Source organism: Meles meles, chromosome Y, assembly GCF_922984935.1.
Source record: "Meles meles chromosome Y, mMelMel3.1 paternal haplotype, whole genome shotgun sequence".
Classification (NCBI taxonomy): Eukaryota; Metazoa; Chordata; class Mammalia; order Carnivora; family Mustelidae; genus Meles; species Meles meles.
This window is the reverse complement of record NC_060088.1, coordinates 10,589,034-10,615,045: the sequence shown is the minus strand read 5'-3', so window position 1 is coordinate 10,615,045 and position 26,012 is coordinate 10,589,034. Positions and strand designations below refer to the sequence as shown.

The following is a 26,012-nucleotide window of genomic DNA, read 5'->3' as shown; positions in this document are numbered from 1 at the left end:
CCGTGGGATGACCTAATTAAGGGGGCGTAATCTATATTTTCGTTCTTACTCAGGAGTAAGTCCAAATTCAGGGGCATGAGGAAGGAGAGAAGCTTGTCTAAAGTTTGGCCAAGAGAGGGCAATGAGTAAGAAATGTGCTGCAGTGAACATTGAACTCTGGAAGCCAGATTCTTCTGCTCTTCAGCTTCCTTGTTGCTGCTTATGAGGGGTTGTAGTTGTTTAGTAACTTTTTATGCTTTGGATGGTAAGAGCTATTTTGTAAAAATAATAAATGCTTTGTTTGGCTTTAGCTAGAGGTCAGCCAATGATTTGAAACAGATTTCCTTGAAAATGGGGAACAACTAAAAACAAACCCAGTCTTTGCAAATGGGCTCTGTTTGGGGAACTCCTCAACACTTACCCAGGATATTTAAAACTTGCCTTAGCTTGTACTTCCACCTTGAAAATAGCAAGATGTAAAAGTGTAGGGTCTTTGAAGTCTTTTCTGAGCCGTGTATCCTTCCTTTTCATGTCTGGTCTTCTAGACTCCCTGGTATACCTGGAGGCTTTTCAAAGCTCTGTTCCATGTATCTTCTTTTTCAAATTTCTCATTCCCATGCTGTTTGCCTTAAGTCTTCTTTTTAGCCCAGAATAGGAGTTGCAGCTGTTCTTCAAATTTTATACTAGTCTGAGAGAGTTCTAAGGCTGGGAAAACAAAGGCTCCTTGGGAGCTGCCTTGTAGGTCAAAAATCCATCATTAGAGAGCTTAAGAACAAGGTTTCTGTTACCCACTCTGCCAACCACCTAGTCACACCGGAAGGCTAGCTACCTCCAAGCTGTGGTTAGGGGATGTTAGGCAGATAATTAGAAAGCCTCAGTGACCCTTTACTAAAATGTAGTAGCAGTAGCTTCTTTCTTCATTTAGCCTTTCTGTGGTGCTTGTAGTTTTTATTATATTTCAGAGTTTCAGAAAATTAAATTTGGATTTTTATGGGAGCTTAATCATAGCTTAGTATAGGAATGGGTTTTTAGAAGCCATACTTCATTGTTTTTAGTCATGTGTTTTTCTCTAGTGTAACCTTAATTTTGTAAAGTACTGGTATCTGGATAACACATCCAGATAACAAAACAGAAAAAACACAACAAAACTTTCTTAGGTGGCATAGCTCTTAATCATGTTGCAGATGGTTTAAGTCAGAGCAATGAAGATACAAGGGAAAATGCTTTATTTCATCTACTATTTGGATTATCCTGGCTTAATAACACCAATCACAAATGGAGACCTTATTTATAAGTTATGGTTGATCAAAAAGGAAGTGGTTGGAACTCCTCTCGCTGTTTTCCTACCCAGGAATGTTCCCTAAAGTTGGGTTTGCCTGATAATATATAAGGTATGGATCCTTCTTAGACCATGTCTTTATTTCTACTATCTTATCTGTATTCTTATTTACACCCAAGGGCAACAGTTCTCTAATTTTTTGGCCTAAGAAGTAACTTAACTGTTACTTAATTTTACTTTTAAAATAGCTTAAAAAGCATTGATGACTTCCATATAGAATCTTAAGCCCTATCAGAACTTTTTCTAATGTGCTATTTTAAAATCCAGTGCTCTGTTTTATGCTTTCGATTCATCCTGTTCCTTTGGGTTGTTTTGTAATGCATTGTCTTGTGGAAAATATTGAATCACTGAGTTGTATAGCTCTTTCACATGTTGTTCTACAGTCTTAGACTATCATAGTTGTTGATACTATGATCAGTCTGATCAGTAAAGTCTTTATGTACCTGGAGTCTGCCAGTCATGGTGGCTGAATGAAATTTTCCAAAATTCTAATTTTCATTTGAATTTTCCCATTGGAACAGATACTGTCTATTTATTCTTGTGAGCTTGTTTAATTCATTTTCTACAAAGTGCCTGGCAAATACCCAAATTTGAATAATCACAGTAACTAGAAACTATGTAGGGTCAGATAAATTATTTCACTTACAAACTAATTTTTTTGCCATAATTTATGAATACTGGGAGAAGTCTCGAGACAAAAGACAGTTTTTTTAGCATAACACATACCAAGAGTACACATTCACACCTGTTTCCTGAGCCTCAGTTCCTACAGGGTGATGTAAAGAGAACCAGATGATGTTTGGATTTCATAAGAGGAATCCTAAGCTTAGGAAACCTGACTTTTATAATGTGGCAGAATGGTGACTGCTCAAAGATGCCCATGTCTTAAACAGGGACCTGTAATTTATCTTATTGGCCAAAAGGACTTGGTGTAGATGTGTTTACATAGATGAGGATTTTGAGGGATTATCAGGATGGGCCCAGTGAAATTGCAAGCATCTTTATAACAGAGGGAGGATGACAGGAGTCAGAGTGAGAGGGAGGGCATTGTGTATAAGACTTGGTTTGCTGTTACTGGCTTTGAAGATGGAAAGAAGGGCCAGGAGCTGGCCTCCATTAAAGGCAAGGAAATGGATTATCCTGTAGACTCTTGATGTAAAATAATAAATAAGTCACATGGCAATTTATTATAGCAGCAATTAGAAACATGCCAATAGACAAATATGTCTCCTGCTTTAGAGGTGGACACCATTTCTGTTTTTTCACCCAAGGCTGTTTGTTGTATTGAGATCCTCATAAGGATAGCCTGAAACAAAGACAGCAGTGTCTCTGTCCACAGGAGAAACAGAAACACTGTCATGCGTTCTAGTGAATTTTCCCTTGGGGACATAACTCCATTGGCCACACTATTCAATCTGATGAGTATCAGCTAGGGCCAAATTTTTTCATTTTATCTGATTGGATACTATCAACAGGACTCCAAGCATCAGAAAGAGCCCAAGTGGCAGGATTAACTTCAGTCCTACCCTGAAATCCAGATGTAACAGGCTGAACAAGTCTTATAATCCATCATCAGATCTACCACAGAAAGCTAGATGGCTTTCTTCCATGAGGCTCAGTGTTGACCTTTCCACTGGTGTGGAGTGTGACTCATGAATGGTCTGCAAGTACTGATTGTGTTTCCTTAAAGAACTGATTGTTTTTATGACGACCCCTAAGGTAGAAGACACAATTTTTTGAGGGTTGCAAGTTAATGCACAACTTCTGTGAAAGAAGAGGCACATCTTGTACCTCTGTAAAGAAAGTGTTTATGATTTGGGGGCTTCCAAAGTAGTACTTAAATCAGTGTTCCCAAGTGGGCACAATTTTAGAGTGCTTTACAGACTAGCTCCCTAGAGAAACTTGTAAATCTTATAGTTTAAGTAATTGAATTATATCCTCTTTGCCTTTTTGAAAGGCCTGCCTGAGACCAAACTGTCCAATTTGCCCTGTAAGTTATCTCAGCTGGATTCCACTTGTTGGAGTGGAATAACCTGGAACCCTGGTTGGAACCCTGGAATAACTTGGTGATGACTAGAGAAATGAGGGCAAGAAAGATAATCAGTCACTTACCAACATAAGTGTTTTATTTGGGGGATGTAGGAGCTGGGGCATCCGTTGCTGCTTCCTTTTAAAAGGTTGTAAGCTTACCATCTGCGTTATCTGGTTGGAAGTTACTTTCATCAGTGTGTCAGATCCAAGGAGATTATAACAGTTTGAGAAGGCCACACCAGAGTATATTTTTAATGAGGATGTCTCCAGGAACAGTTTTGAAAGACACAGGATAGTTAATTACTTTCCCTCCTCAGGCTCCTCAGTCTAATCTGTTACTCAGTGCCTCAATTTTGTAACTGCCACAAAGTGGGTGTTTCTAGTAGATTCAGCTTCACCTTTTGTCCAGTCATCCCCTTCTTGTAGAAGTCCTTTTGTCCAGAAAGGTTAGGTACTTGAGGGATGGGGAAAGTTTTACAAACTGCAGAGATCTGTTCTGACTTCTTTGACCTGTGTGGGTCATCTTAGGGACACTCCATGGGTTGTAGACAACTGGTCATTATCCTTGCAATACAGGACCATGTCAGTCCCACAGAAGTATCCTGGTAGCTGAGCCAAAGTTGATTCCTCTAGGCCCCATTTTGTACCTGAAGAATATACCACATGGATTGATTTGGTTTTGGTGTTGGGGGAATGAAAGAAGCATTGTCTTATGAAAGGTCAGGATTCTTTGAATTTCATTTAATGGTGTTCACGTTGCCATGATCAGTGCAGTGACTATAATTCAGCTAGCAATGGTGGCGATCTGAGTGGTGCAGGCTTGATCAATGGTTTCATTTTAGTTGCCTTGGGCATTTGTATGAATAGCCCAGATGATTTATTTAGTAGTTGTGATTGATTTTCATCTACCAATGTGTTCATCTGCCACTCTGTAGTTTTCTAAGCTGAAGACCAAATAGTGAGACTGTAGTAAGGCTTTTCAGGGAATATAGGTCAAAGCAATGAGAGTTACCTTGAATTCTCTCCACCAACAGAGTGGACATATCCATTCTTGGTCCTTCATAATTTGTAATAGAACGGCCACCACATCCAGCTGCACACTATTCAGTTTCATTGTAACTGAATCCCATAGTAAATGGGGACCATGCATTTGGAGAGCCTCTGTGAATCCCACTGGGTCAGTGTCTTTGCTTTAGGCAATGAATCTCCAAAACAGTGCCCTCCACTTCTTTGTGTAATACTGAGATGAGACTTTGCTGGCTAAATTCTTGACACTACCATTTAAATTTAAGAAATAAAGTTTGTTGGGTCTTTCCCACATGGTAAGTCTGATACACTGAGCTCACCCACCCCAAAAGAAGAATATTAGGCCAGAGACTCAGGAGAATTTCATTCACTAGATGTTCACTGTTTGCAAGAGCCTCGAGGTAAGATAATTGGTGCTTTTCAAAAAGGATATGCCTGGTGTGTGAGGGAGGCTGTTTTTTGCTTGCCTTATCGTAGAGACTTGTAACATAAAGGAGTCTTTAGAGTTTGTGGACCCCCAAAGTACCCCCAAACCCACCAAACTTGTGGGTTTGCTAAATGAGGGAATCCCTACTGGCAGCATTTCATACACTTCATATACTTCATTACACTTCATATCTAATACATATGTATGTATTTGCATAGTAATTTGTACTATACATTCAGATTTGGGGGCAGCACTAACAGTACATTGTATAAGGCCAAAACAGGTTGGTCTAACTTTCTAGGTCTGCTGTGATGTGTGCCCCAGATGCCATTAGTGAAACAAAATCAGGTGGGGCAGTGACTTAGATAGCGGTTGTTAAGCAGAAACCTAAAAATTTGACTCTGTCTATTCCTCACAGTATGCAAGCACACTAGGATGCTTGTGTGTGGACTTTGGTTCCATTTGGGGATGGAGTATCCTTGGTCTTAACCCTAACCATCTTTCTCCTTAAGGTGGCTAAAGTCAAGGTGCACAGGAAGAAATTAGAGGAAATAAAGAAGGAGAAAGTAGGTCCACATCATACGTAAAAAGAAACATATGCAAGAAGTATTTCTTCTTGCTTCTGAACAGCATAACCAGGGTCTTTATAATTTTGCTTTCAAATGTTAGCCTTCGCTTCTGTTTAAAGGCCAGACTGATGGCCAGGAAGAGATAAAAGATAAGTTTAATGTGAGAGCTTCTAAAAGCATATTATCATCTTTTCCAGTTTCTCCAGTTTCCAGTTTTCTCTCTGTTGCTTGCTTTTTCCTGATTTTGTCCTTTACCCCAGGCTGCTGAAGTCAGTATTTGTGCCTACAATGTTCTTATCCAGAACTTCCTGGGAACTTCCTGGAAACTTCCTGGGAAGTCCCAGCCTTGGGACAGCTCTCCCAAGAGTAAGACAAAGGAATACTCATATACAGGTTTCTCAGGGAGCTGCCAGAAAGGTTGAATGATTCTTTAAATAATGTCCATATTTTTCTCTCTGGCACTAAGAGTATGGGCTCCCATCTTTCTGGCCACTAGAGTGTGAGGAACGGTAGATGGGAAGTTTAAAATCCCAGGTGCTTTCCTACTACAAAACAGCTGCTTTTCTATCACTAAAGTCTTCCATTTGGGTTGAAGTTTTAAATTTAAAAATTTTAGAAATTTTTTTTCTTTTTAGAAAATTTGATAAAAAGTTGTTTCTGCAAAAGTTGTTTCTGATGGATTCTGGCAGCATATTACTTATTGGAAGAACAGAGCCTTGGAGCTTCCTATTCTACCATTATGGTAGTTCTTTTTAACTCTTTGTCTCCTTTCATTTAAAATTGCACTATTATTTTGTAAAAAACCATGAAAGGACGAAAAACTATCAATGATAATGATGTGCCTATTGATTGTACCACATACAAAAAGTAAAAAGTACATTTAGACATCAGCAGTGTAGGATGGAAAACTGTATTTTTACGTACTGTATTATTTCCTTCCTTTGATTATATAGCCTCCCTTCCATGATCTTTTTTTCTCCTCATTCTTTCTAGCGTGTGATTGTCATAATGGAAGAATCTAGAACTTGCAGGCTAGGAGTAAAAGCAGATATATTGTGTAACTCTCAATCAAATGATATTCCTCAACACCAAGACTCAAATTGTGCTGGCACAAGTAATAAGAATTCCTTGCAAGAGGATGAAGGCAGTAACTTTATAACAAAGAACAGGAATTTGGTGAACCCAGTGTACTGCATGCAAGAGTCAAGAATGGATCCTCCTGGACCAGATGCTGGCAAGGATCCTTCTGGTAGTCAAGAAGATTTGGAGTGCAACAGGAACAAAGAAAAAACCTTAGGTAATATTCTCTGCTCAGTAGTTGGACATTTTTACGTGCTGCTTATTTTATCTAGCTTTTCTGTGGCACAGGTAACTATAGAACCTGTCCAGTTTTCAGGTAGTTTTGGTTTTGGTTAAAAGAAAACAAAACCTCTTATCTTTGAACAGGTCAGTCAGTTGTACACAGGAGGGAAAAGTGGCAAGATAGGGACCTTAGTTATTGGGTCCAAGTTATTTCTGCCTAAATAATCAAGAATTGTTTTTGGTTTTGTTTTGTTTTTTAATTTATTTTCAGCGTAACAGTATTCATTGTTTTTGCACCACCCCCAGTGCTCCTTGCAATACGTGCCCTCCCTATTACCCACTACCTAGTTCCCCAACCTCCCACCCCCTGCCCCTTCAAAACCCTCTGGTTGTTTTTCAGAGTCCATAGTCTCTCATGGTTCATCTCCCCTTCAAGTTTCCCTCAACTCCCTTCTCCTCTCCATCTCCCCATGTCCTCCATGTTATTTGTTATGCTCCACAAATAAATGAAACCATATGATACTTGACTGTCTCTGCTTGACTTATTTCACTCAGCATAATCTCTTCCAGTCCCATCCATGTTGCTACAAAAGTTGGGTATTCATCCTTTCTGATGGAGGCATAATACTCCATCGTGTATATGGACCACATCTTCCTTATCAATTCCTCCGTTGAAGGGCATCTTGGTTCTTTCCACAGTTTGGCATCCATGGCCATTGTTGCTATAAGCATTGGGGTACAGATGGCTCTTCTTTTCACTCCATCTGTATCTTTGGGGTAAATACCCAGCAGTGCAATTGCAGGGTCATAGGGAAGCTCTATTTTTAATTTCTTTAATCAAGAATTGTTTTTATGTTTTTTGTTTCTGTTTTTGTTTTCTTTTTGTGAAAAAGTCTGTAGTCATATGGCAGAAGCACTTTTGTTTTGCCTGTTGTTTGGTTCTTTAATCTAACCAATACTATGAGGATTGTTTTTGCTCAGTTTATTTAAAGAGTATTTACTAAACTTTGGCATGATATGTTATCCCTGGCTTAGAAAACAGGCTAATGACCCTGAATTTCAGGGTGTGTTTTCTCCCTTCTGATATGTTAGTTTGACAGTTTAGGGCTAAGAATGTGGTATGTTAAGTTTCATAAATAAAATTTAAAACCGTGACTTTGCCTTAGGAGTTGCTTCTCATTTAAAAAAATGACTGTTAGAACTAGCATTTACCTTGTTTGAATTGAGTGACTTCAGTACCTGACACTAACTTGGAGTTTTTTAAATCTCTTTTCTGCCATCCTTTATGACTTTAAAATTTATAGGAATGTGAGTAATATTTAAAATTCCTTGAAACAGGGGCGCCTGGGTGGCTCAGTGGGTTAAAGCCTCTGCCTTGGGCTCAGGTCATGATCTCAGGGTCCTGGGATTGAGCCCCACATTGGGCTCTCTGCTCAGCAGGGAGCCTGCTTCCTCCTCTCTCTCTGCCTGCCTCTCTGCCTAGTTGTGATTCCCTTTGATCCTCTATTTTATTATTTAAATTCCACATATGAGTGAAATCACATGACAGTTCTCTTTCTCTGACTGGTAGAGTCTTTTTTTTTTTTTTGAAGATTTTTTTTTTTAATTTATTTTCAGAGTAACAGTGTTCATTGTTTTTGCACCACACCCAGTGCTCCATGCAGTACGTGCCCTCCCTGTTACCCACCACCTGATTCCTCAACCTCCCACCCCCCCCCCCCCCCCGCCCCTTCAAAACCCTCAGGTTGTTTCTCAGAGTCCATAGTCTCTCATGGTTCATCTCCCCTTCCAGTTTCCCTCAACTCCCTCTCCTCTCCATCTCCCCATGTCCACCGTGTTCTTTGTTATGCTCCACAAATAAGTGAGACCATATGATACTTGACTCTCTGCTTGACTTATTTCGCTCAGCATAATCTCTTCCAGTCCCATCCATGTTGCTACAAAAGTTGGGTATTCATCCTTTCTGATGGAGGCATAATACTCCATCGTGTATATGGACCACATCTTCCTTATCCATTCGTCCGTTGAAGGGTATCTTGGCTCCTTCCACAGTTTGACGACCGTGGCCATTGCTGCAATAAACATTGGGGTACAGATGGCTCTTCTTTTCACTCCATCTGTATCTTTGGGGTAAATACCCAGCAGTGCAATTGCAGGGTCATAGGGAAGCTCTATTCTTAATTTCTTCAGGAATCTCCACACTGTTCTCCAAAGTGGCTGCACTAACTTGCATTCCCACCAACAGTGTAAGAGGGTTCCCCTTTCTCCACATCCTCTCCAACACACGTTGTTTCCTGTCTTGCTAATTTTGGCCATTCTAACTGGTGTCAGGTGGTATTTCAATGTAGTTTTAATTTGAATCTCCCTGATGGCTAGTGATGATGAACATTTTTTCATGTGTCTGATAGCCATTTGTATGTCTTCATTGGAGAACTGTCTGTTCATATCTTCTGCCCATTTTTTGATATGATTATCTGTTTTGTGTGTGTTGAGTTTGAGAAGTTCTTTATAGATCCTGGATATCAACCTTTTGTCTGTACTGTCATTTGCAAATATCTTCTCCCATTCCGTGGGTTGCCTCTGTTTTGTGGACTGTTTTCTTTGCTGTGCAGAAACTTTTGATCTTGATGAAGTCCCAAAAGTTCATTTTTGCTTTTGTTTCCTTGGCCTTTGGAGACATATCTTGAAAGAAGTTGCTGTGGCTGATATCGAAGAGGTTACTGCCGATGTTCTCCTCTAGGATTCTGATGGATTGCTGTCTCACGTTGAGGTCTTTTATCCATTTTGAGTTTATCTTTGTGTATGGTGTAAGAGAATGGTCGAGTTTCATTCTTCTACATATCGCTGTCTCTCTGACTTATTTCACTTAGCATAATACCCTCCAGTTCCATCCATGTCCTTGGAAATGGTAAGATTTCATTCTTTTTGATGGCAGAGTAATATTCCACTACTTTATAAATATATGTGTGTGTGTATATATACACACACACACACACACATATGTATACACACACACACACTCCACATCATCTTTACCCATTCATCTGTTGATGGACATCTGGTTTCTTTCCATAGTTGGGCTATTGTAGACATTCCTGCTATAAACATTGGGGTACAGGTGCCTCTTTGGATCACTGTGTTTGTATTCTTTGGGTAAATAATTAGTAGTTCAGTTGCTAGCTCATAGGGTAGCTCTATTTTTAATTTCTTCAGAAATCTCCACACTGTTTTCTAAAGTGGCTGCACCACTTTGCATTCCCACCAACAGCATAAGAGGGTTCCCCTTTCACTGTGTCCTCACCACCATCTGTTGTTTCCTGGATTGTTCATTTGAGCCATTCTGACCATGGAGGTGGTATCTCATTGTTTGATTAGCCCAGTGATGTGGAGCATTTTCGCCTGTGTCTGTTGTCCATTTGTAAGTCTTTGGGAAATGCTTGTTTGCATCTTCTGCCCATTTCTTGACTCGGTTGATTGTTTTGGGTGTTGAGTTTGATGAGTTCTTTATGGATGTTAGATACCAGTCTTTTATCTGAAATGTTTTTTGCAAGTATCTTCTCCCATTCCATGTGTTGCCTCTTAGTTTTGTTGAGTGTTTTCCTCACGTGCTTTTTATATTAAGTCCCAAAGTCATTTTCGCTTTTGTTTCCCTTGCCTTTGGAGCATGTCTAGCAAGAAGTTGCTGTGGCTGAGGTCACACAAGGTGGCTGCCTGTGTTTTCCTCTAGGATTTTGATGGATTCCTGTCTCACACTGAGGTCTTCCATCCCTTTTGAGTTTATCATTTGGTATGGTGTAAGACTCTAGAAAACAATCATAGCTCAAACTGGTCGTTAGAGAAGTTGTTAGTCACAGTGGATTATGTGCATTTTAGATAGAGTGTGCCAGATGAGCAGTCTTAAACTTCTCTCAATATATGTATTTGGCCCGTGGAAAGGTTTTGAACACATTCCTACCCTTTGTAAAATTTTTTACCTTGGAATCAGCAGTTAAGTAAGAGTTTTTCAGCTTTCAGGAAGTGGTGTGCTTACTGTCCAAGTGCCCAATAGTAAATTGCTAATAATATTAGTAAACTGAATAAATTTGATGGGGGCAGGGAGATTCCTTCTAATAGTTTCCCTGATTTATTGGTGAATCTTTGTCTGACTTACACCCTTACATCATAATATGGATGTTTGAACATAAAATTTATGTAGAATTTATAGATTGGGTTAATTTTCTCCTTCTGGTACTTTTTTTTTTCTTTTATTGGCCATCAGGAAAAGAAGTGTTATTACTGATGCACGCCTTAAACACTCTTTCAACTCCAGAGGAGAAGCTGGCAGCTCTCTGTAAGAAATACGCTGATCTTGTGAGTATTAAGGGTGCAAACGTATGTAAAATATAGCAAAATGTGTATATGTGCTTGATAAATTTTTAAAATAGAATTTTGGTATGGCTTTAAAAGTAAAGTTATATTTCAGTACAAAATTGAAGGGAAGAGTCTAATTTCTTGAGGCTTAGGTTGATTGTATGGGTCCATTTAATGGTATGACATATACAACATTTTATTGCTTTCTGAGTTCTAGAATAGATTTTGTAAGACTCAGTTTCAGCATTTGTTTTTAAAGATCTTATTTATTTATTTGAGAGAGAGAGAGAGAGCAAGCGAGCATAGGGGTGAGGACAGAAGTAAGGGAGAGGTAGACTCCAGAGAGGCTGGATCCCAGGACCCTGGGCAGATGCTTATCTGACTGAGCCACCCAGGAGCCCTCGTTTTAGCATTTCTAAGTTTGCATTTTCATTGTATGTTTACATGCCTGACATTGTGAGGGAATAATTTCATATGTAAATTGAGGGATTTAGACATGAAAGCAGTATTAAATTTGAAAGCTTTAAGGAATTTGACTGATGTTGTGAATTACATGAAGTACTCTAGTAGTTTCTTAGGAAAATATTTCCTTAGCACCAACAGTGTGGCAGGCATCGTATTTTTTCCCTCATCTTCCAAAGAATTGACTCAGAAAAGAATTTGTTCTGAGAATGGCCTATGTTATTTCAAGTAACATTAATACTTTTTTGGGGTATGTGGAAGCACTCTTCAACATGGAAACCCTGCCGTAATTTTAAAAGTGAAGAATAGGAAAGTCATAAGATCTTTTGAAGAATAGTGGGATTTTTTTTAGAAGCACTCTTCAACATGGAAACCCTGCCATAATTTTAAAAGTGAAGAGTAGGAAAGTCATAAGATCTTTTGAAGAATAGTGGGTTTTTTTTTTTTTTTTAGAATTGTTGGTTCTAATGTAAATGCCAAAATTCTTGTGTTTTGTGAAATATTTATGTAAATTATTTTTAGTGAATTTTATGCATTCACATGTGTTATTAAAGCAACTACTCTGCATCATACTCTATATCATAGATACTTCATAGTATCAAAACATACTATGGTTCCTGAATAATGGACTCTTAAGTATAGAACTGAAACAATTATAGTTACTGTTCCTTCAGGTAGTATACATATACCCCACTGGCATCTTCTAAAATTGTGAGAGGTTTGAACCACTGAGCATCAATGAAAAGGCCTAGAAATTGGTCAAGATGGCAGTAATCAGAGTGTTGGATTGCTGGCCTCAGGAAAGGAAAAGTCTGCTTCCACTGGGTAGGGAAGTCAGTCTGTAATGACACACTCACATGATGAAAATCAAATAAGAAGTGGTTAAAAACATAAAAAGAAGGAGAAAGGAGTGAAATTCACGTAGAAAAGTGACAGAATGATGGCAGGTTGGGTAGTTAGCCTGGTGTTATGACATCAGCAGGCAGCATGAAAGGATTAGGCAGGAAAGAGCAAATTGACTAGCATCATGGTCTAGGGCAATCCTCAAACTCATATAAATCACCAGAGAATTTTGACTGTAGATTCAGATTCTGATTCAGTAGATGTAAAATTCACTTTATAGTGGATCTGAGGCAGGGATGGGGGGCATGGCTAAAGTACCATATTTTATCAAGTTCCTAGGTAATGACCAAAGCTGTTGGCCCAGGGACTAGACTTAGAGAAACTGAAATTAAGTGGGCTTTTATTTAGGAGGAGGACATAAGTAAAAATTACAGCATTTGTTTTAGCAAGTGACACATTAGAGACTTTGCTAGTGAGTAACCTCTCTTTCATCCCATTCAGATCAGTAGTTCTTATGAGTAATAAAACAGGTATATTTTGTTTTGAAAAAAAGAGTTCTAATACTTTGTTTCTTGAAAAACTAATTTCCTAAAAAAGTAGGGTAGTTGACTTAGGATATATAATAGTGAGATCACTTTGAGAGTATAATGTCATTATCAAAAAAGCTAAGGGCCACATCATAGTGGATAGGAGAGACTAAGACACAAATCCTGTCCCCGACATGGCTGTCAACAATCTTGAGGGAACTCACAAATCCAGACCTTCTCTGTGATGAACAAAGCGTTCGTAGTTCATATCACACATCCCAGCTTTTAAGATCTGCTAGTGAGAGACAGACCCCCACAATAATCTGGCTTTGAATACTGGTAGGATTTCTACTGGCAAGACTCAAAGGGCAGTATAAACTGAAATACTGCTGTGTAAGGGCTTGTGCCTACATTCTCTTGACCTAAGACCCAACACAGAAGCCACTGTTTGAAAAGCACCTGGACTTAATGTGAAAGACACTCATTGGATTATTATTATTTCACTCATTGTGAAAGACACTCACTGGACCTGAGGGACAGGGGCATGTTGGAATGCTCTACAGGGACTACGGTGATAGCGGGTACCATTTTTGTATCCTTCTCCTATCCCTAAAGCCCATGAGTGCCTTTTTTCACTTAACTCTGGACTTTTTGTTTCCCCTTTAGTGGATGCCATCTTTGCACTCTCCGTGTGTGCTGCTACAATCAGTGGAAACCATTCTTTTATTTCTTTTTCCTTGGTGGGTAGCATCTTTGACCTATCCCTCTGCCATGTTCCACAATTCCCAGGGGGAAGCTTTTACACAAGTCTGGTGCCCCAGTTTTTGTGGTTGCCTCCCAAGGGACCACCCTTTGTAGTCTGGCTCTTCAGGCTGAGGAAATTCATCTGCTGGATCCCACAGAGCTGTAACAAGCAGAGACAAATCTTCACTGACTGCCATCCCCAGGGCAGACTAAAACATATCCTCAGTCTTTCTGAGAACCTTTATCATCACAGCTGCAATCTGAGGGTGAGTCTTCTAATAGACATACCCAAGTAGACAGACTGTAAACATTTCTAGAGACCTTGAAAGATATGTCTTGTTTTTGAGCTCTTCTTCTTCTACTCCAGAGCACCAGTCTCTCTCAGAGAGTAGCTCTTACATGTGTCTGTTGCCTACAGGACATCACTTGAATGCCTTGTCCAGTGGCCAGAGAGTCTTGTGTTCCTGGATCCCATAGGGCTGTTAACCATCAGAGAGAGAGTCCTTGGCTAGAACTGAAACACAGCAGCAAGTCTTGTAAAAAATGTCCATTTGCTTGTCCTGAAACATTGGCTCAAGGGACAGGCTTCAGGTTTCTAGGCCCCTATGTAATTTCTCTCTTAGAAGAGAGGCCAGAGTATGCCATCATTGTTCTCTTCCACTGCCTCACTGTAGCTCACCATATCTCTCAGAAAGGAGCTTGTTCGCTCATCTGGAGTCTTGATTTTTAATGACTTTCACCCAGGAGCACCTCCAGATCTCCTGTTCTGGCAGACAGCCTGCCTTATGCTTCTGATCCTACAGAACTCCATATATTTGCATATTTTAAGATGTGTTATTGGGCCTGGCTTCCAGTCAGCACAAACCTTAGTGATCTCTGAGATCTGTGTACTTTGGGACTCTGGCAGGTCTTGGTACACAGAACAACTATGAGTTTATGAAGGGATAAGTAGGCCATTGGACAATCAGGAAGGTTTGACAGACAACCAAGATGTAGGGCATTGCTGAATTCTGCTGTTCATGCTACACAAAACATTCCTTCAAGACTGGGAGGGGTGGCCACTTCATCTACTGCATAGACACTATGACAGAGAGTCAAGAAAAATGAAACGGAAGAATATGTTCCAAAGGAAAGAGCAAGATAAGAAACCATAATGAAAGAATAAGCAGTTTATCTGATAAAGAGTTCAAAGTGATGATTGTCAGGAAGATGCTCACTGAACCTGGAAAATGAATGGTTGAAAACAGTGAGAACTTTAACAAAGAGATAGAAAATATAAGAAAGAGCCAAAGAGAAAAAGAATACAATAACTGAACTGAAAAATACACTACAGGGGTTTAACAGCAGACTAGATGAAATAGAAGAGTCAGTGAACTCTGCAGTAAGAACAATGATCTCACACAATCAGAGCAGCAAAAAGAAAAATAAAAAAAAATTTTAAAAAAGGTGAAGATAGCTGAGGGGTCTTAGGGGACAACATGAAGGGGATTAACATTTGCGTTACAAGGCTCTGAGTTGGAGAACAAAGAAGGAGGAAGAAAATTTATTGAGAAAAGAATAGGTGAAATCTTCCTAAGCTGGAGAAGGAAAAGACCTTAAGATCCAGGAAGCACAGTTCCAAAGAAGATGCAACCAAAGATATCCACACCAAGACACATTGTACTTAAAATGTTAAAAGCTAAAGACAGGAATTATTAAAAGCAGCAAGAGAAAACAAACAAAAAAAACAAAAACCTTACGTACATAGGTACCCTATTAGACCATCAGCAGATTTTAGAAGAAACTTTGCAAGCCAGAAGGGAGTAACATGATATATTAGTCAAAGTTCTGAAAGGAAAACAAACAAACAAAAACAAAACTTCTAACTAACCAAGAACACATACCAGGCTAAAGATGTTATTCAGAATTGAAGGAAAGGTAAAGAATCCTCCAGATAGGCAAAAGCTTAAAGGAGTTTATCATGACTAAACTAGCTTTATGTGAAATGTTAAAGGGACTTCTTCAAGTTGAGAAGAAAGTGGGAATTTCACAGATGTGTGGAGGTTAAATAATGTGCTGAAGTGTCGATCAATAAAAGAATTAAATTTAATTAATTAAAGGACATTTGTAAAAAATGTTGAGACAAATGATGATGGGAATACATCATACCTGTCCGTTGCAAGAGCATTTCTCAGAGGGAGGTGCATAGCAATTTGTGCCTTCCTCAGGAAACGTGAAATCTCAAATAACCTAAATTTACATTTCAGTGTACTAGAAAAAGACCAAAGCCTCAAGTTAATAGTAGGAAGGAATACATAAAGATAATAATAAAGATCAGAATTGAAACAAATGAGAAAGACCAAAAAGCAGTAGAAAAGATCAGTAAAACTAAGCTGGTTCTTTGCAAAGATTAAAAAAACTGACAAATTTTCAGCAACACTTAGCAAGAAAAAAATAGAGAGGGCTTCAATAAATAAAATAACAGAGGAGACTTTGCAAGAGATAGCACAAAAATACAGTTAACTAAAGCTGCAGATTCCGGTTTTCTGTGAGAAACCAATTCCTAGGTCCTAATCTTCGAGCCATACTACCAGAATAATCCTGCCTCCTGACCATAAGTGAAAGCCATAGTGCCTAGGACTAGGGAAATTAGGTCTTGAGAGATGAATAATGTCTTTCCTTCTTCCTTCTGATCCCCACCAAACAACATGGTTTTGTTTGATTCTAACTCTGTACCAAATGAAATGCAAACTCCAGGATTTATAGCCGTATCTAAAATCCGTGCCTCAACTTACATTGCTGAAAGCTGTTTTTCCTCTCTCAGTGCCCAAATATCTTGAGGCTAGGAGGTGTACCCTTCTCATTTCTTTTTGTTCCTCTGTCTTCTTTTTAAAACCTGTGTTTCCAAAGGTTTGAGACAAATGTAGCTTTCATGCTTTTTTTCTCTTGTTTCTCTTTCTCTTGTCATGAATCAGCTTTTCTGGTCACCCAACTCTTTAACTTACTGAAGACTTGCACTGCCCCACAGTTGTCCACTGATTTCTGCTCTCAGTCTTGGTGGTTCCTTATTGTAGATGGCCCATATGAAACTCCAGCCCTGGCCTTGTGTTTCTGTATTTTGTTTTATTCTGTTTTTTAATTCATTGTGGTAAAATATACCTATCATTAAATGTACCATATTAACAACTGTTAAGTAGTGCATTTCAGTGGTATTAAATACATTCATGTTGTTGTGAACCATCACCCCTATCCACATCTAGAAACAAATCAAGCCTCTATGCTTACTAAACAGTAACTCCTTCTTCTTTCCCTCAGCCTCTAGTAACCACATTCTGCTTACCATCTCTGTGATTTTTGACTACTCTGGGTGCCTCATTTAAGTGGTAGCGTGCATGCATAAATACTTTTGCACCTGTTTTATATCATGTTGCATATCTCAGTTCATGTAGCATGTATCAGAACTTCATTCCTTTGTAGCAGAATAATAATGCATTGCATGTATACAAATGTGCATAACACATTTTGTTCATAACACATTTATTCATCCTTCAGACATTTTTTTATATCTTTTGGCTGTTTTGAATTATGCCTGTATGAATATGGGTGTACAAATAATCTGTTCATATACCTACTTTCTGTTATATCATGTGCATACCCAGAAGTTGAATTTATGGATTATATAGTAATTCTGTGTATACCTCAGTGGCTGTAGCCAGCTGGCAGTGGTCAGTGATTCCCCTTTCTCCACATCTTTGCCAATATTTGTTGTTTTCTGTTTCTGTTGAAAGCTTTCCTAATGGGTGTGAAATGGTATCTCACTGCAGTTCATGTGCACTTCTGTAATGATTAGTAATACTGTGTATCTTTTATGTGCTTACTGGCAATGTGTATGTCTTCTTCAGAGAAATGGCTAAGTCTTCTGCCCATTTTATAACTGTGTTATTTTGTTGTTAAGTTTGATTTATGTTCATGACCTATGAATATTAATCTCTTGTGATATGGAACTTACACATGACATTTTTTTCTGTTCTGTGTGTTGTCTTTTCACTTCCTTGATAGTGCCTCTGATGTACAACAGTTTTTAATTTTGATGGAGTGAAGTTGTTCTTTTTGTTTGTTTGTTTGTTTGTTTTTTCTTTTCTTGCCTATGTCTTTGGTATCAGGTCCAGGAATCACTGTCAGATGCAGTGTCATGAACTTTACTCCAAGTTTTCTGTTAAGAGTTTTACAGTTTTATGTCTCACAGTATGTCTTTGATCTATTATTTTTTCTTTGTAGGAGACATTTGGGATACAGTCTTTTTTTTTTTTTTTTAAAAGATTTTATTTATTTATTTGACAGAGAGAGATCACAAGTAGGCAGAGAGACAGGCAGAGTGAGAGAGAGGGAAGCAGGCTCCCTGCTGAGCAGAGAGCCCGATGTGGGGCTCGATCCCAGGACCCTGAGATTATGACCTGAGCCGAAGGCAGTGGCTTAATCCACTGAGCCACCCTGAACTTGGGATACAGTCTTTATTTTGTTTTTGTTTCTAAAGTTTTCTTTTTTGGGGGGTACAGTTGTTACATTAGTTTCAGATGTACAACATGGTGATTAGACAAGTTTAAACATTATACTGTGCTCACTACAAGTATAGTCACCATCTGTCCCTTTAAATCCCTATTACAATATCATGGACTGACTTTGGAGAACAGTGTGGAGATTTCTCAAGAAATTAAGAATAGAGCTTCCCTATAACCCTGCAATTGCACTACTGGGTATTTACCCCAAAGACACAGATGTAGTGAAAAGAAGGGCCATCTGTACCCCAATATTTATAGTAGCAATGGCCACGGTCGCCAAACTGTGGAAAGAACCAAGATTCCCTTCAACGGACTAATGGATAAGGAAGATGTGGTCCATATACACAATGGAGTATATGCCTCCATCAGAAAGGATGAATACCCAACTTTTGTAGGAACATGGACGGGACTGGAAGAGATCATGCTGAGTGAAATAAGTCAAGCAGAGAGAGTCAAGTATCATATGGTTTCACTTATTTGTGGAGCATAACAAAGAACACGGTGGACATGGGGAGATGGAGAGGAGAAGGGAGTTGAGGGAAATTGGAAGAGGAGATGAACCATGAGAGACTATGGACTCTGAAAAACAACCTGAGGGTTTTGAAGGGGCGGGGGGTGGGAGGTTGGGGAACCAGGTGGTGGGTAATAGGGAGGGCACATATATTGCATGGAGCACTGGGTGTGGTGCAAAAACAGTGAACACTGTTACGCTACAAAGAAATTTTTAAAAAAGTGAAAAAAAAAATGAAAAAAAAAAACACCCAGTATCTTGGACTGTACCTTTTTTTCTTGAAACTTAACTTATTCCATAATTGGAACCCTGTTACCTCCCACTCCCCTTCACCCATTTTGCTCATCCTCACACCCCTCTGGCAACCATCAGTTTGTTTTCTGTGCTAATAGGTCTAGTTCTGCTTTTTGTGTATTCATTTTTTTCCTTAGATTTTTTTCCGCTTAGATTCTACTTATGAGTGGAATCATGTGGTATTTGTCTTTCTCAGTCTACTCATTTCAATTAGCATTGCACCCTCTAGGTTCAATTGTGTTGGTGCAGATGACATGATCTCATCCGTTTCTATAGCTGCATAATATTCCATTGTGCATTATAATATTTTTCTAACCTACTCTTCTTAGGTTGTTTCTAGTCCTGGCTGATATAAGGAATGCTGCAATAAACTTTGGGACACGTAATTTTCAGAATTTATGTTTCATTTTCTTTGGGTAAATACCGAGTCATTGAATTACCAGCTCATGTGGGAATTCTGTTTTTAATTTTCTGAGAAACTTCCATCTTAATCAACCATAGTGGTTCTGTGGTTCTGTGCCTCTTGTAGGATTATTCTTTTTTTGTGCAAAATGCCATTAGAATTTGGATGGAGATTGCATCAGTTGGTAGATTGCCTTGGGTAGTATGAACATCTTAAAATGTTAATTCTTCCAACCCATGAGCATGGAATTGCTTTACATTTATTTGTATCTTATTCATTTTTTTCCATCAGTGTCATATAGTTTTCAATATAGGTCTTTCATCTTCTTGGTTAAATTTATTTTGATTTATTTTATTATTTGTGTAATTGTAAAAGGGATTATTCTCCTAATTTCTCTTTCTGATATTCCCATTGTTGCTATATTAAAAAAAAAAACACAGTTGATTTCTGCATATTAATTTTATAATCTTTAACTTTACTGAGTCTTGTATCCATACTAGCAACTTCTTGGTTGAGTTGTAAGGGTTTTCTAGATATATATAATACCACGTCATCTCTAGTTACTTTTTTCCTTTCCAGTTTGGATTATTTTATTAATATTTTTTTCTTGTTGAATTGCTTGGCTAGGATCTTTTCTTTCTTTTTAAGATTTTATTTATTTTAAGATCTTTTTAAGATTTTATTTATTTATTTTATTTATTTTATTTATTTATTTGACAGAGCAAGAGAGCATGAGTGGGGAAATAGCAGAGGTAGATGGAGAGGTAGAGTCCCTTTCCAACACAGGACTTGATCCCAGGATCTCTGGATCATGACCTGAGAGCGGGAAGGCAGGCCCTTAACTGACTGAGCCACTGAGGCACTCCATGGCTAAGATTTCTGATACTATGTTGAATTAAAGTGGATATCTTTGTCTTTTTCCTGATCTTAGGTCTGATTATTATTATTATTTTTTTAATTTTATTCATTTAGAATTTATTCATTTAGAATTCATTTAGATTTCTGATACTATGTTGAATTAAAGTGGATATCTTTGTCTTTTTCCTGATCTTAGGTCTGATTATTATTATTATTTTTTTAATTTTATTCATTTAGAGGGACAAGGAGTATCAACAGGGAGAGGAACAGAGGGAGATGGAGAGAAAGGACCTCCAGTATACTCCATGTTGTGTGCAGAGCCCATCACAGGGTTCCATCTCAGGACCCTGAGATCATGACCCAAGCCAAAATCAAGAGTTGGATGCTTTTACTGAGCTACACAGGCACCCCCTCAGTTTTTTCCCATGTACTGTGATGTTAAATGTGGACTTACCACATATGGCTTTATTGTGATGAGTAGATTGAAATCTACTTTATCAGAAGTTTTTATCATAAATGGATATTGATTTTTCTGCATGTACTATGATGATCCTGTGATTTTTATCCTTTATTTTTTGCTGTTGTTGTAGCGTATCATATTGATTAATTTGTGAATGTGGAACCATCTTTGTATCCCTGACTAAATCGCACTTGATCATGGTGTCTGATCATTTTATTGTATTGTTGAATTTGATTTGCTAATATATTCTTGAAGACTTTTGCATCTGTGCTGCTTAGGGATATTGTTCTGTAATTTACATTCCTGTCATGTCCTTGTCTGGTTTTTGCTGGCACGGTAATGTTGGCCTCATGAAAATGAGATCAGAAGTGTTCCCGCCTCTTCAGTTTTTCTTGGAAGAGACTGAGGGGTGGTGTTAATTCTTTAAGTTTGGTAGACTTCACTACTAAAGCCCTTGGTTCCTAAACCTTAGTTTGTGAGGAAGTTGTTGATTACTAAGTTAATCTCCTTACTTGCAATTTGAGTGTTCGTATTTTCTGTATTTTCTTAATTCTGCTCATAGGTTATCTATTTCCAGGAATTCATCCATTTGTTCTAGGTCATCCAGTTTGTTGTTCTGTAGTTGTGTGTGATAGGCTCTTATGATCCTTTATATTTCTGTGGTATTTGTTGTTATGTCTACTCCCTCATTTCTGATTTTGAGTGCTACTGGCTTCTTAACTGTAGCTAAAGGTTTGTCAATTTTTAAATTATTTTTTTCAATCAGCTCTTAGTCACTGGTGTTTTCTATTGCCTTTTAAGTCTGTAGTCTTTTTATTTCACTCTGACCTGTGCTATTTCCTTCTTCCTACTAATTTGGGGCTTTATTTCTTCCCTTTTTTGCAGTTCCTTGAGGTATAAAGTTAGGTGGTTCATTTGGGCTCTGTATCTTGATGTAGGCATTTATTACTAAGAACTTCGCTGTTGGAAATGTTTTTGCTGCATCCCATTTTGGTATTTAGTTTATACACTTGAATTTGTCAGAAGATTTTTTTTTTTATTTCTTTTGATTTCTTCATTGAGCCATTGGTTTTTCAGTATGCGATGTTTAATCTCAACAGATTTGTGAATTTCCCTGTTTTTTTTCCCCTTGTTACTGATTTCTTGTTTCCTACCATATTGTTTGAAAATGATTCTTGATATGATTTCAGTCTTCTCTTTGTATGGAGCCTATCATAAGACCTATCCTGGAGAATGTTGCATGTGCACTTGAGAAGAAGGTGCATTCTGCTTTTTGGTGGGATATCTCTCCTAGTATCTGTCTGTTATAATTTTTTGTTTGTTTGTTCTTTTTTTTTTTATTGTGTTATGCTATTCTAACCTTTTTAAATCCACAGATTGATAATCTGTTTGGATGATCTTCTTGTCTCAATGGAGTTTGCTCTAAAGTCCATTTTATTTGAAATAAGTATAGTTACCCCAGTTTTTCTTGGTTTCCATTTTCATGTACTATATTTTCTATCTCATTTCCAGTCCCATGCATTCTTATTGTTGAAGTGAGGCTCTTGTAGGCAGTGAATAACTAGTTATGTCTTGTTTTTTTTAAATCTATTCAGCCACTCTGTGTCTTTTGATTAGCAAATTTAGTCTGGTTACATTTAAAGTAATTGTTTTCCCTGTACTTACTACTGTTTTGTTAATTGTATACTGGCAGTTAATGAATTACCAGTTTAAATGTGCTGTACTTACAGACCATAGTATGACTCAAAAGCAAAATTACTCTTTTCTAGCAGGAATTTTAATGAAATCAAAAGTATTTAGTAGCTGTAAACATATTGCCTCGAGGAGTGTTTGTTTGCTTAAGATTTGTTTATTTGAGAGAGAGAGAAAAAGAGAGAGTAAGAACACATGCGTGAATGAGTTACCTGAGCATGTGGGGGAAGGGGCAGAGGGAGAGAGAATCTCAAGCAGATTCCCTGCTGAGCACTGAGCAGGACAAGGCTGGATCCTATGACCCATGAGATTAGACCTGAGCCTAAACCCAGTAGGAGGCTTAACTGACTGAGCCACGCAGGTGCCCCACCTCTAGGAATGTTCAATAAATCAACATTTGTCAACATCTTTTTTCTTCATGAAAGTGTCATTGAAATGTCAACAAGACTCACATAATTTGCTCAAAGTCTAGAATTGCCCTCTTCTCACTCACAAAGAGCTGCTTATTTTTTCAATAAAGTAGTTTTTGTATGTTTTGTAGAAAAGCAAAACCACATGATGTGCATTCAAAAGAAGTTTTCCTAAAAGATGTTTTTCTTTTTAATTAAAAAAAAAAATGGACATTGAGGTTGATTTTCTTCAGTCCCTAAATTATTTGCATACTTTTTTATGTCTCAGCTGATTAAGAGAGTACTGGAAAGAGTCCAGTTCTATCAACTGTAAGTCAGGGGTTCTTTGTAAATGTATAAAGTTCTTGTTAATTTTAGCTGGAGGAGAGCAGGAATGTTCAGAAGCAAATGAAGATTCTGCAGAAGAAACAAGCCCAGATCGTGAAAGAAAAAGTTCAGTTGCAGAATGAACACAGCAAGGCTGTCTTGGCAAGGAGCAAACTAGAGTCTCTTTGCAGGGAACTTCAGCGTCACAATCGGACATTAAAGGTTAGTTTCTTCATTTTTTTGTTTTTCAGGAGATTGTTAGGGTGATTTTATAATCCCTGTGTATATTTTTGACGCAAATCTTTGCTTTATTTGCTGTAGTGGAGCATTATTTTAATAATGGTTGCTTGTTCCATAATCCTAGGTACAACTGGTCTGATAGATTAGGTTCCTGAGCAGAGGACATTATGGGGTCCTCAGGGACATACTACCTTGCTTACTTGTTTATTCATTTTTGCCTGGGTTTGTCCATTATAATGGTTTGTCCATTATAAATCTAACACTCACTCTGTCTATCCAGATGGTGGTTTCGAGGAGGAGCTCTGTAGTTTATAGTATGTGTACCTTATACTTAATCACAGGGAATCTAGGTGCTATTGATGTTTATGGCCATAGCTTTCCTGCTTATTAAGGAAGTTCAAGGTATGCTGATCATTAATGTAGTTGATTACCACATTCTTAGATAAGAAATGAGATGCTTAGCTGAAATGAAGAGACTGATAGGTATAGACTTAAATCAAAATGAGTTTAAGAAGGAAAAACAGGTTGTATAGAGCTGTACTGTGGATGCTGAGTGGCTAGTGTGCCTGAGTTTTCTCTGCCAATCTTGAGCTATTCGGTTGTTTAAATACATATGTGCGTGCATGTTAAAAAGTATGTGTGTATGTGTATGTATACATATAGATATAGTCTTACATATAAATAAGTAATCATATAAGTAGGGACTCTTAAGGAATTGGAAGGTGTGACTCAGAAAGTAGGCTGCTAGATGGGACATCTCTCTTCAGACTGATACAGAATGTTATCAGTCATTCTGTCTTTCAAACCAGTAAGGAGAATATTGGGAAAATAATGAAGAAGATTAAGACTGTGGAGAAGGTCTTTACTTGTGCTTTGGGTAGTAAGGTGTGCATAGTCAGCAAATACTTATTTAGTAGCAGGGCGGTTGTTTCTCTCTGATTATCTACTTAGGAAATATGTTTGCTTTTAAATGGGAGTTTTCTCATCATAGGTAAGGTGAAGGACTTGTAGATGAGAAGCAACACTTGGGACAGGGTTACATGAAATGACATAGCAGTAACATGAGCTGTTTATGTATAAGTTTATACTATACCAGTAACAGAAATTATTTTGAATAATAAGGAAGAAAATATGCAGCAGGCACAAGAAGAGGAAGAGAATCGTAAAGAAGCAACTGCACGTTTCCAGTTGACTTTAAATGAAATCCAAGCACAGCTGGAACAACATGACATACACAATGCCAAACTCCGCCAGGAAAACACCGAACTGGGAGAGAAAGTGAAGAGACTTGTTGAACAGTATGCACTAAGAGAGGAGGTAAACATGTTTTGTGTTTTTAGATAGTGTCTTGTTATTAGGAAAAACTTTCCACCATTTATTACTAAAGACTATGGTCACAGGACAATATTTTAAAACTTGTGTACATATGGTAGTGGTAGTCAAGCATTCATTAGTGGTAGTCAGGGATTCATTAGATAATTCATTAGGAAATTATTAGGCACACTGTGAACTGAAGGACTAATTGGGGATTATCACTGATGACCCAGGGTCTTTGGATTTGGATATGTGTGGTATCTTCTGCAAGACATGTTGAGTGGTACTTGTTTTCCATATGTTACTTGAATATTGTAATTGTAGCATATAAATTGTTTTTCCCATATCCAACGTGAGGGTAAATAAATATATGGCCCCCAGTATCCAGTATCTCAAACTTCCATGGTAATCCATCATAAAGCTGTGATACTAAAATGTATAGTACCATTGCATTCTACCTTCCATACTTTTGGGGAGTAAAAAAGAATCTTTTAACAGAATACCCAGTCTTCTTGGTTATCACACACAGTTAATTTACAGGAGTGATTAATAGGTGCACAGTTGCAGTTACTTTGCAAACTAGTCTGGAAGTTCTGTGATATCTAACTTAAGAGGAAATTGGTGATAACATACTCATTAAATTTTGTTACTTTTAGAGTTCAAACTTACAGGGTGAGAGCCTTTGGGTTTTCTAAAGGGTACATTTCTCTGCCTTTATTGTGCTTTAAAGGTAGTAAAATGTATGGTGACTGACAGTAATTTTTAAAAAGTGAGTCTAATATTTGGAAAAAAGGGGGTAGTAAAATGAGGCATTATGTGTGTTGAACTCCGTACAAAGCAGCTTAAAATTACTAATTTAAAAATGTTCTGACCAGTTTAAAATGGTAAATTTTAAAGTGGTGTATTTTATTCTCCAAAACAGCCCCAAAACAAACCTAAAAACAATTTCTATGGCATTTATCCAATTTGACTTCAAATTTTAGATTGTTTTAACTTATAGTGTTACTTACAGCCTTTGGAAACATATTTAGGATTTTGAGCATTTTCCGAACCATTCTCATTCATCTTTTGACAGCAGATCTGTGTTTAAGCATATCCAAGGTGTCATATTACTTCATTCAGCACTATTTGAATGCATATCTTGAAATGGAAAGACTCTCTTGAAGTAGAAACACAATACTATTTTCACATCAAAATATTTAGTCATGGGGCGTCTGGGTGGCTCAGTGGATTAAGCCACTGCCTTCGGCTCAGGTCATGATCTCAGGGTCCTGGGATCGAGTCCTGCATTGGGCTCTCTGCTCAGCAGGGAGCCTGCTTCCCTCTTTCTCTCTCTGCCTGCCTCTCTGCCTACTTGTGATCTCTCTCTCTGTCAAATAAATAAAAA

The 26,012-nt window shown here is 38.0% G+C and overlaps 1 protein-coding gene across 7 annotated transcripts in view; it reads left to right on the top strand.

The window, feature by feature from the left end:
* LOC123935873 (gamma-taxilin-like) overlaps window positions 1-26,012 on the top strand; it is a 41,590-nt gene that overhangs the window by 4,589 nt on the left and 10,989 nt on the right. For 4 of the 7 annotated variants that reach the window (XR_006817034.1, XM_045996711.1, XM_045996713.1 and 1 more), the window contains exons 2-5: window positions 6,365-6,668; window positions 10,932-11,023; window positions 23,123-23,293; window positions 24,434-24,628. Coding sequence is in view for 6 of the 7 variants with exons in the window: in XM_045996711.1 (XP_045852667.1) it covers window positions 6,380-6,668; window positions 10,932-11,023; window positions 23,123-23,293; window positions 24,434-24,628 (747 nt within the window). In the remaining variant the exon portion in view is untranslated. The remainder of the gene's footprint in view (window positions 1-6,364; window positions 6,669-10,931; window positions 11,024-23,122; window positions 23,294-24,433; window positions 24,629-26,012) is intronic. The other 3 variants (XM_045996715.1, XM_045996714.1, XM_045996710.1) reach the window with 2 other exon arrangements.